The sequence below is a fragment of the Lingula anatina genome, chromosome 4 (assembly GCF_051362555.1).
Source record: "Lingula anatina isolate TDL-2025a chromosome 4, LinAna3.0, whole genome shotgun sequence".
Classification (NCBI taxonomy): domain Eukaryota; kingdom Metazoa; phylum Brachiopoda; class Lingulata; order Lingulida; family Lingulidae; genus Lingula; species Lingula anatina.
Window position 1 is genome coordinate 24,117,716 of NC_141770.1, and position 12,451 is coordinate 24,130,166.

Below are 12,451 nucleotides of genomic sequence, written 5' to 3' on the forward strand. Positions count from 1 at the left end.
TTATCAAGACTGTACATATATTCATACAGTACGCGGGGCAACTCCACAGTGGGAGTTTGAAATGGCAAAGACTACTCACATCTAAAACCTCTTTATATATATATATATATATATATATATATATATATATATATATATATATATCAGAAACAAAGTAATGGTACAAATATTCACAGGGTCTTGGAGACTTCACGTACTGTTATTTCAGTTGATTTTCAGTGTAAAATATTTCATCTGAACTGGCGCAACTGATACAATTTCACCTCAGCACATCGGTGGCTCCAGGCACAGATCTCAGAAATCTGTTACCTTTCAGCAACGTTTCAGTCGCAACAAATAAGGCAAGATAGTAGTCGCCTACTTGACATGTTGGTGGCATGCTGCCTGCATGCTGCATGCCCGCTTGATTACAATCAACAATGTCTTCATTTACGTCTTTTTGACATCTTTGTGCGTCGGTTTACGATGTCTACAGTGCTGGTACATACGGACGTGATCGGCGCTGGCATTCGAGTGTGCCCTAAATCGACACACCTGTGCTTTTCATTTTGTTTACAAATATTTGCCTTTGCCAGCACAGTTGAAATCCCAGACCCAACACTTTATACTTCTGGTCTCTAATCTAGCATATTCTAGCCATAATAACGCTAACAAAGGTATAGCGCGCTTGTTAAAACAGTCTCAAACTGGTCTTCTGTGTTCTCGTATTTGGAACAACAACAATGTGGACATAGATGTCACGACGCCGCCTGTACTCAAACGGTGGCAAAACAACAAAGAAAAGAAACGGAAACCCACTGGTTTATGTAACCAAGTTGGCGTCCACCTTCGAAGTACCCAAACTCGACGTAAGGGATTAGAAAGGTCATCTGTATGCTTGAGCACGCGTTGGTGGGTCTTGCCAAGGTCCAGTGGGATAAAAATGCGTTGCCAGGTCCGCTGCGTTGACTCGCAGTGAGTAACCATTCAGGGGAGCGAACGCACATTGTTTTAACGTCAGTGGGACACAAGTAAAAGTGAGGCGGACAAAGGGTGAGTTTATAATAGTATACGGTTTACTCTTTTAGCTAAATACCCAGCTGGCGAAATCTAGCTAGTATGCATACGCGGCCAAACGCTTGACCAGCGTTGAGTGACCGCCCCCAGTGTCTTTCGATGCATTTTTGTCATATTTCTTGGGACAGGCCTAGAAGGAAAATGACACATTTCTTGTTGTCAGTAGAAAAATTATAGTCATTTTTGTCAATTATCAGGCACATGCATGTACAGTGAACATCTATACAAGGTTTGTAATAATAGGCAGCTGATGTTACACGTACATTGCACCAAATTTTGTGGCTGATGATTATTATTGTTATTTATTCATTTCGATACTAATATACTTTTCGAGAACAAAAACAAGTACACGACGAATAATATACACTAACATGGAGAGCAAGAACTATTAAGTCACCGGTAAGTTGATAATGTTATACTCCGTGATGCCAGGTTTGACTTAATAGGCCTATTATAATCACTTCTACCCCCAATTAATGAAAAGTGGTTAAACACGCTAGTGTGTGCATGCGCGTATGGGGGATTATTATTATTGTTATTATTACTATTGTTATTTTGAAAAATTAGAGTGACGACGTAGTTGAAAGAAATTCACATTTCGTTGTGTTTCCCTTTTCTAGTATAGTACTCACCTATATATATAGAGTCCATATTTCAGATATGGCCTTTTTACATATACGAGAAAGAAAACGTCATAGTCTTTAATTTGTTTACAGTTTTGAAGACGATAGTAGCTCATGGTATATTAAACAAATGTCGATATGTTAACAATAATCATGAATGGCCTTTCGGGTAGACCGCTTCACAATTCACGTCTTACGTCACATTTAAACGGGAATTATTCGTAATGGATATGGTTCATGTTATAGGTCGACGAGTAAACAGTTTTAGATAAAAATAAAACGTGTACGTACACCTTCAGCTAATATCAATCAAATGACTCCAGCGTAGGGTTTTTCTAAATTTTGATGTTCAGGATAACACACGTGGCATTTTAAACGTGATTGTGAGTACTCATTTCTCTCTCTCTCTCTCTCTCTCTCTAATATATATATATATATATATATATATATATATATATATATATATATATATATATATAGAAACGTGACTCCAAATTGCCTGCAAATCGTACTTTGTTGGATGTATTATATTATTTTTCTTCATATTCTTTATTTTGATAAAACAGAATCGAAGCATGTGTTAGTAATCAAATTGGTTTTGCCCACTCACGCTCAGCGTGTCAATTCTCTATCAATAGTAACAAAGTTTGCCAAGTATCAAAGGTGCAAATTACCTGCTGTACAAGGATACACATGGGGGGAGATGATGAACATCGGGCACTTCTTCCGGACGCAATATTACAATTAAAAAAACACTAAATTGACGTCAATCTTGATGGTGGGATTGCGCAAGGTATGAGTCTAAGTAATATATCTGTAATTTGTTTGTTGTTTTGCCCCTCCGGTGGTCTTCCGAGGTAGACATTGGGAAAGGGGAGAAGAAGGGAGTGTTTTGGTTTATAAACGCTGGGAAGCAATGCTATTTTCACATCACTCACGTCTCCCAATCACAGCCCATACTTTGATTATCAATTATTTAACAATGATTGCACTGTTATTACTACGTACTTATAATAGTATGATAATATTAGCACCAATAAATTCGCATTCAGACACTTGTCGTAAATTTCACCGGTGAACGGTCATTTTCAATAAAGTGGAATGATTTAGAAGAGAATCTGTAATTCTGTTCACAGGAAGAATAAAAGGAAGTTCTCTGATAACTCCCTTACTCATAAATATCTACATTTATCATTGGCTGATAAAATCCTAAGCCAATGGTTCATAGTGAAATCAGAAAAAAAGAGAGGAAATCAATAATCAGTGTAAATGTTTGGTGTGTGTAAGTGTGTGCGTGCGTGTACGTGGACAGAAAATACATATTTCCGTTTGCTGGGGTTTATTGCAAAATTGGGGAAGAGCCCTCGAAAACAGAGGAGTGATAGCCTCGATCCTCTCTCGTGGTCCGTTTCTGTCGCGTTTCATTTGCGTACAATACGGGAGATGGAAGGGGGGGAGGGGGCAAGGGAGATGGATGGTGAGTAAGAGGAGTTCAGACCTCAAAAACATCCAAGACCGGATGACGAGTTCCCTGAAACACCTGGCAAACAAAACCCTCAACTTGCTATTCACAGGTCTCTTTCGCTATTAACAGGTCTTATTTACTAATAAACGAAAAGCCGACTAAGCCTAATGGAATCAACATTTCATGAACTGGCATAACTGATAGACAAGGCACGGTGTGTGTATTCAGGAATAGACTCCGCGAGCAGCGGGGGGATCACATAACGCACAAAACACGAACGCCCCTCACGCAGCCCGATGACGTATTTATGTATTTAGCGTTTTGAATCTCGACCCGTGGTCTATTAATTATCAGCCGCGGGTATACCGTTTTTGGTGTTTATTTTTATTCACATATAACTACCGTATAGTAGATCAGGTGGTACTCTAGGAAAAGGCAGGTAAACAGCATGATGAGATGAGTTTGTTTTAATAAACGAAAGCCCATTTCATATTTCCACTGACGGATCGTCAGCAAGCATCAGTGTCTAAAATGCAGCTCTATTAAAGGTAAGAGGAATGATCCCAGATTCTTGGTAGTTGACATTAATGCATTTAGTGTAGATCTCCACTTTCGTCTTTTTTTTCCTTTTTTCTACTTATTACATGTAATAGGGTTTTAATCAAGTGGTTTGATTTGGTTTGCAATTTTACCCCGCCGTCACTCTTGCTTTCTCTCTCTCTCTCTCTCTCTGACACATGAATATCATCGCACATGAAGGATAATTGTTTTGCCCCAAACATCAGTCAAGTATTCCATCTAACCGGAAAATTTACCAGTATCAACTTCGTTTGAGTAATTTACAAAGCGGGCGCCTCCGTTTTTGACAAAAAAACATTTGCTGGATGGTATATAGCAAACAAAATCGTCCCTGCGCATGAAAAAGTGCGTAAATTGTTCTTGTTCGTCTGTCAAACGAGCCGTTAACTTTTCGAAGATGTCATTAATGAGGTGATGCTAAAAAGGCCCAAAAATTGGACATGGATTTCCGGTCTCTTCGTCGCGACAGTAGACAGTAGAGAAAAGAGGGTCATGTATCAGAGCAGTACACACGAGCTAATGACGGAGTGCATAACGTTTCATCTCTGTTACACGATACTCAGAACCCCATTCGAACGCAAACTGATAAGGTAGTCTTTACATTTCACGAAAGGGTATCAACCTTTCGGCTTGATTATCTACGGATTTTTCAAAGAAAATGAGAACTCGCGTGTGCGTTATTCAATTCTGAGAAAAACGATGAACAAGGGAATTGCGTTCTGTCAGTTCGCCAGTCAAGTGACCTTACAGATACGCATCTGCACCTAAATGCGCTTCATTAACACCAAGGTGGTAGGTCAAGACATTGCGTCCAGTGGTGATCTGTTTGTGTGGTTCTTTCAATACAGGTCTCTCAGCAATGGTCAGAGTGAAATGTAGGAGGTAAGGTTGATATACATATTTATACATGTACGAGATAAAAAAAAAAGGGTGGCTTTTGTTTTCAGTGTTTGTTCTTAGCCAGTATATATACTATATAGTTAGTTGTTCTACATATCCAGAGACTGGGGAAGATACAAAGAATTGGGATAAACATACACACACACACACACACACACACACACACAGAGAGAGAGAGAGAGAGAGAGAGAGAGAGAGAGAGATTAATTTGTGATGTCAAACCTGTAAAAAAGAGCCATTTGTTCAAAGCCCAGCAAACCCGTATTGGATTCTTAACCTGAGCACATCAACTCTAAATTAAAACTTACGGTATAGCTATAGCTATCAACAGTCTGGCAGAGAAGAAGAAAAAATGATGATTTATACAGTGTGCAAAGATTGCAGGTGCAAATATGATAGTCTCTCCAATCCGCTTGTCCAGTTGATACGGACGCTTCGTGCATTTCTAAATTAAAACCCTGCAACACGCGGAGAAGCTCGAAGGTAAGCAGGCGAAATGCGTTTAGAAAATAAGCCATAGCATAGACACATTCTATATATATAGAATTTAATATCACAGATCTGTGGGTTAAATCCTATATGATATGTATCCCTAATTAAATTAGATTTTATTGTATAACCCTAAGGAACATGGGTCATTAAATTTGAACCTCTCTGATAAAAAGTTTAAGTTTTGGAATGTATACCATAATATACTAGACTTCATGACAGCGAATATCGAATACCATCAAACATTAAGTGCTTCGTAAATATGAAATTATATATAAATCATTAATGTGGTGTTGGCTGATGATAGAGGTACTGAGTTAGTCGTTCCATTAATAGCCCACAGCCACCAAGATTGATACACGTACATATTTATATCAGGGCACATTCCAAACACAAGGAAACGCACGCACACGCATTATATTATATGCACAAAAGCACACATAACCGATCACACACAATTACCCTCACACACACACACACACACACACACACACACACACACAGAGAGAGAGAGAGAGAGAGAGAGCATGTGTATATAAAATAAAAAGAAGGGATAATGCGGTTTTAAATTATTGCAAAGTGCCTCAGTGGCCCATGAATTATGATAGTGAAAATGCGTGAAGCCATGGCTTTAACGAAAATTGCAGAGACTTTTTAATGGCAAACTTCCGCCAATATCTATCAACAACACTGCTTTTATCTCAAAATCGATTCATTTGATTACATAAAAATTAATCTCACTACACTTAGCCAAACGAAGCGAACGTACCGAAGCAAAATGGTATTGGTGAGAACGGAATATTCAGAGAAATAGATCCTAGTTGTTAAGCAACAGGTTCAAAATAAAGAGGTAGAGGGACTGCCTCTGTTAACTCTACCGTGCTAGATACTGATGTCAACTACTTAACCAGAAGAATTGTCTAAACAACTGGTTATTGCTTGCACCTTATTAGCTAAAGTCCGATTACTTTTTCTTGCAAGACATGGTTGGCTAAAAACACGTTGTGTGTATTAACTGTGTTAATGATAGTTAAACTAGGAAAAGACACGGGTTGTCAAAATTAAAAATGAATTACGAGTATAAAACATTGGTCATTGAACAAATATATTCATTTATTTTTACAACTTTATTTAATGAGGGTTAAAACATGGTAATATAAAATTATTCTTCCCCATGGCCCTCATGAGGTAAGTTAAAATAAACCATCAAAAATAGAAAGGATTATGTTAAAACTATTAAAACAGCAATAAAAATAGAAAGTATATTTAAATGGAAAAGTTGGTGCTGGTAATCTTGCACACTTCCTTTCTTCTAACTCCGATGGAAAGTATGAAATGATTTCCTCAATTAAACAAGGAATATGACTCTTCAACTCTGGATGCGCCTTCAATATTACACAGGTAATCTTTTGGTATGGTGGAAAATCATAATGGTCAGCTTAGTTGTCATAAGGCCACGGTGTTTTCTCAACCTCTAAATTGTCGTACAAACCTGCTTTAGCTGTCAGCTCTAATCACTCATCTGATCTACCCTCTTGATATCAGAGGGGGCTGTAGTGTAGCCTGTTACGAAACTGAAGAATATGTTAAAAAATTTTGTGACAGACTAGTGACGAACTCTATGGTTGGAGAGAACCGCAAGTTTTTCTATCAGAGGTACCGAGTGATTCAATCTATTATAAGCTTTCATGTTTTTGTTATAGTTTTTGTTATGTGCTATTATGACTAGCAACCCAAACTTGCCGCCATGTTTAATAACATGAAAGGCACATTAAAATGACGAATTATGCATACGCAGAGGCCTTTGCGACTAGCTTGTGTCGCCGCAAATAATAGCCTCGACACTAATGGTGATTGCGCACGGCCGCGATTTGCGAAGCTTTCGAGATATGGGATAGCGCGGAATCGCCATGCTTGCACCCGCACGCCATAAGCGAAGCTTTCGAGATACGGGGCCCTGCTCTTTTTCGCTCCTTTCCTGCGGCGACGAACCCTCGGTGACTGCCACAAGAATGTCACATGGAATCGGACCAACTGACAAACGTGAAACAGATCCTGTGGCATTCTGACAGACGCCGTCAAAAACGTTAATTGTAATCAGACTGATGAACGTGAAGCAGCACACAATGCAACCACCGCGCTAGTGAACACAATTCATTCACGTTAACTGTTTTTTTTTTTTTTTTTTGTCATTCGGGCACATTTGTAACCTGTTTCTGGGGTGACTTTTCTCTTCCGTCTGCTATAGGCCTTTTGCAGCTAGATGACTTGATTTTCACTTCTTTTGATTATTGGAGGGCTTGCTCCCCATTTGGACATGATTCATTATTATGTCCAAGCTCCCCAGTAAACAAGAGAAAGCTGGAGAGCATGCTCTTCAGTAAAGAAAAAAGTCAACATCTTGTCATCTAGCTGCAAAAGGCTTATTCAGCATATCTGGAAAATACAGTACCGTTTGAAGATTCTCATACATGTTTTAGGGGACATATCTTGTTGGGGTTCACCTTATCCCCGTGATAGCAATTTAATGTTAGGCCTTTCTTGATATGTAAGTTTAAAACTGAATTTAAAGGTTTGTTAGGTAAAACAATGTCTACAAGCCCATTGGACTGATCAGTATTCATTTACATGTACTTTTTCAATTCCATGGCAGTTAAATTGAATTATGGCCTGTAAGATATCCTTCTGTTCATCTTCAACCATATACATCACTTTTCAGCTATTGGTTACAATGGGCGGTGACACCAGTGCAATTTGCCAGTGGACGGACCGCAGCTTTTACTCCATTTTAATCAGTTGTCGATGCATCATTTTATGTCGAAATTTTAGTGGCTAGATGCACCAGTAACTACAATATACTGATATCTGATATGAGTCGACAACTTTTACTACAGGTATCCATCATAATTAGGTTGTCACAACGCGCCGCGCCTGAAATTGTCACCATTGTCCGTGTATCAGAACGCCTGGGTCAGTTTATGAATCGGTGATTTTGAACTGTGAAAGCGGCTTAAGTCAGTAAAGGTAGACGGGGGCATTTCGGGCTTTTTGGTACCTAGATGCATGGAGATGATGCCCTTTCATGCATGGATATATTTTCGTCGATGATTTTATCCAGAGATTTTCGTCGGAATAACTCGAATGCAATGGGACACAAATAGTACATTACTGTACACGTGTAAAAAAGAGATAAACCTTCATTGAGCAACGACGAAGAAAATGAAAAAGATCTGGGAGTGTTGATTTCTAGTTCATCTTCATTCGAACCATTTTCTGAATGTATCTGTTCTCGCTGGTCCAGGTGTTCCCCGTTTTCCGGGTTACGTTTGGTTAATCCAAGGCTGCCACACAAGCACGTGCCAGGTAAGATAAAAGTAGATGAAAAGTTTTGTCAGGTGAGAAGTGTATATGATAAAACAGAACCGCCACCGTTGACCACCTGCCTTGCTGCCTACCACCATACTGGACGTAGTTTCCTCACCATACATAATATATGGTTTATATTTCTCTTTATTTAACGCATTAATGCATCAAAATTGTACTTTCATTGCTTGCCAAATGATGCAGGTGTTCCGTCCATAGGGTAAATTTGGAACACCACACAGAATGTTAGAGTGCGTTACATATATTTCAACGTTAAGAATTGTTAAGAAGAAAAGATATGTAGTCGGCGGTGAAATTTTTGTCAGGATCTTACCTTAAATGACCACTGGACTGAGACGCGGGATACAGGGGTACAGAAAGTTTAGCACGGTGTAGGTGGTGATGATTTGATTACATAAATGATATGTAACATGAAGACGAACTGATTTTTGCCATAAACCACAAAGAAGTTTTTAGAGAGATCTATAAACCATAGTTCGTAGATATTCATTCTGAGAAGGGTCTTCAGATATTTCAGCCCGAGCGTTTTTATTTTATTTATTTATTTATTTATTTATTTATTTATTTATTTATTTATTTATTATTATTATTATTATTATTATTATTATTATTATTATTTTTTTTTTTTTTTTTTGTAAATTTCAGGCGATATCATCTGCTGGGTCTGATCCAAATAAGTTCGTAGATATTCATTCTGAGAAGGGTCTTCAGATATTTCAGCCCGAGCGTTTTTATTTTATTTATTTATTTATTTATTTATTTATTATTATTATTATTATTATTATTATTATTTTTTTTTTTTTTTTTTTTTTTTTTTTTTTTTTTTTTTGTAAATTTCAGGCGATATCATCTGCTGGGTCTGATCCAAATAAGTCATTATCCTTTTTTGCTTCTGGTAAAAAAACATCGTTGCCAAGAGCCATTAGCACAAATTGAATCCTACTAATTTGTGAGAAATGTTCCAAGATAAATTTTAAGTGATTTATCTTGCATCATTTAAAGGGAAAAGTTGGCCTCTTGTCAGCCAGGAACACGTTACTACCGGGGGAATTCTAATCTTCCGGAAAAGGAGAGCATAACTGCATCTAGAAGTCATTCAAAGGCTGCATTCAGAACAGTGGACTAACTAGTCCGAGGGTCAAATATGGCCGACCCTTTTGAATACTACCCCACGGGGAATATATTCAGTCTTTTAGCGGATTAGACGGCAAGCTTTTTAGTGGGTCGCCATATTTTTCCCGCGGACTAGTTAATGTGTTCTGAATGCGGCCAAAGAAAGGACTATGGGCAAAAAACGACAGTCAGTATTCCTTCTGCTTCGCAAAATTACCACGGTCGTTCAAACGAACTGTACACAAGGTTAATATCAATTGAAGGCCATAGGATGCAAATTGTGTGCATGAAAGTGACTTTTGCGATTGATAAGCATTTCATGACCTAAACATGTCATGTTCAAACATTTTATAATTAGTTTTAAAAATCTCAAAATTCGCGACCATGCTCAAATGCTGGAGCAGCGATGGGTAATAATGATAAGGCGTTGAATTTGTCCTAAAAATATTCAAAAATTCAAAGAGTAATGCGATTAACCTTCACTCTTGTCCTGTTTGTAATCTGTTTTGTGTCTCGAAGGCATGCTTCAGCCTCAAAAGTAAGGAAATTACTGACCGTACACAAATATAGCATTTTACGCAACGTGGGAAGGCAAAGAATGCACGTATATATGCAACAGTTCAAAAGACTGGGGAAGCCAGTCGCTAACACACACACACATTTATACCATTTCTTTAAAACGGATGGATGGTCGTTTAGCGCCAGACATTTCTTGGCGACGCCAGAGAAAGATTCGCATATTTCGAGTCCAAATCTTACGAACGATCTTTTTAGGAGAAGGTGATTAGGTATTAGGCCTATAATCGATTTTTTCGACTTTTACGTCAAAAGAAACTATAAAATACGTGGGTACCAACAATCATCACGAATCATCCATCGCACCGAATACAATATAACAGACACATAATTAATTGCCGCATTATATTATTATTATGAGAGGAATAAGGAGAACTATTTGCCCTTAACAATGTGTCAACAGTTTACATACAGATCCAATGGTGGAATACGACGACCATTTTCCATAATGCATTGTGTTAAGAGGAAAAAGTAAATCTTATGCTTGGCTTACGAAGTAATGGTACAATAATTCCGAGGGGTACAGCTGCACGTCGCAGCTAACACAATCATACAAAATTCGTTGGACTGGGCATGTAGCTGCCGAGGACACTTGTTAGTGCGATTCTCCGAGTGCCTGTACCCGTATTAAAACATTGCTACTGTGAAATTGTATGACTCGTTATATAGATTTCTGCCATGTTTTCTACCAGGAGTATGGGCAACTTGGTGCTGATTTTAAACACAGTTTACATCTATGCTGACTGTTGTACTGCATCACACATTTCTTTGTACTTAAATATGGCACGTATAAGAGCGTTTGTATGGTATTTTTTCTCCAGTATCACAAAAACACCCGTGCTGTAAATACATGTGTAATCAATATGCTTTCGAAAATGAGGTAAAATGCGAGTTTAAATGCACAGGGAGTATTGTTTGTATGACGCATGCCTCTCTCTCTCTCTCTCTCTCTCTCTCTCTCTCTCTCTCTCTCTCTCTCTCTCTCTCTCTCTCTCTCTCTCTCTCATATATAACAGCTTATTCGATTGTTTTCCAAAACGCGTTCTGAAGAGGTTGCGTATTTTCATGCATGATTTAGTCCCACGCAGAAGCCAATGCATCTCGTTTCTCGTTATAGAATGTCCGGCAGAATGGGGCACACGGTGGACGGTCACCACTACTGCTACTACTACCTGCTCCTTTTCCTGCTGACCAGTGTCCACTTGTGGGGAGCAGGGATGACCCAAGAGGACAGCAATCACGGGCGTGAACAGAAGGGAGGAGACATGCAGACAAGGGACTCGTCACGCAGACCAACAGGTGAGACATTATGGCCATGTTGTTCTATGCCACTGCACTTAACAGGTCAATATATCGTATGAAGCCTCGATCTCCTGTGGATTTTATCGTGTGGTGCGAGTTATTCCTTATCCGATTTAAGCTTTATCCTGTGATGTTGAATCATAGTAACGCCGGTATGATAGAATAATTGCCTTTTGATGAACGTGTAGTTAGCTAGGATAAGCGAGGTGAAGTCGGTGTATATTTTATCACCGCGATGTGTTGTTATGTGTATCATGGTTCGTCGCCTTCCCTTTCATACCTCGGGTGACTTCGGTTGATTCCGTATCATAAATCAGACTGAAAGAATCAGTCGATCGTTTTCTAGCGTCATCTTAGGGAAAGATCTGAAAAGATGAAAAGCAAGGGGTGCCTTACGCGTGAAAGTATACCACATACACACACACACTCGCACGCACGCACACACACACACACACACACACCCACGGGGTCGGTATAAGCAATAGGTGCAGTAACAAAAATTAATAAGCATCAGGATAAATGAGCAGAGTTATAAATAAATAAATAAATAAATAAATAAATAAAAGAGAGATTCATGTCCTGGATAGGATTCCGTGCAGGTTGAGAAATGCCCATTGACCTAGCCTACCCCGGTACTTATTTTAACGGTGATACAAAAACAGCAAAGAAACCTCAAAGGCTCGTGCATATTTAGGATAAGTTCTTCGATATCTCTGACTGTTAAATGGAATGTTTTCCCACCTGTGTGTTCGTGTTTTTGCTCACCTTTTTCTGCTTCCCTATGTCTATTTTCTTAGTTTTTGTGTCAATCTCGCCCTTGGAGGCAACGAACAGATCGATTGCCACGGGCAGACATTTAGATAATCAAGTTTCCGTATCTTTTCGACATCTAGTTGATTACTGTCCAGTATATCAACAGATTTCTTTTCTATCACATTAAGCTAAAAAAAAGGCGAAGGCTTGC

The 12,451-nt window shown here is 38.7% G+C and overlaps 1 protein-coding gene across 4 annotated transcripts in view; it reads left to right on the forward strand.

Annotated features, from left to right (window-relative positions):
* Positions 1-768: 768 nt before the first annotated feature.
* Positions 769-12,451, forward strand: part of LOC106179240 (uncharacterized) — a 37,877-nt gene continuing 26,194 nt past the window's right edge. The window contains exons 1-2 of one of the 4 annotated variants that reach the window (XM_013562781.2): positions 769-1,032; positions 11,303-11,484. In XM_013562781.2, the coding sequence (XP_013418235.2) occupies positions 11,304-11,484 (181 nt within the window). In that variant the 5' untranslated portion in view covers positions 769-1,032; position 11,303. Of the gene's footprint in view, positions 1,033-3,536; positions 3,693-4,440; positions 4,606-8,107; positions 8,476-11,302; positions 11,485-12,451 lie in introns of those variants that run through there. The other 3 variants (XM_087010829.1, XM_013562780.2, XM_013562782.2) reach the window with 3 other exon arrangements.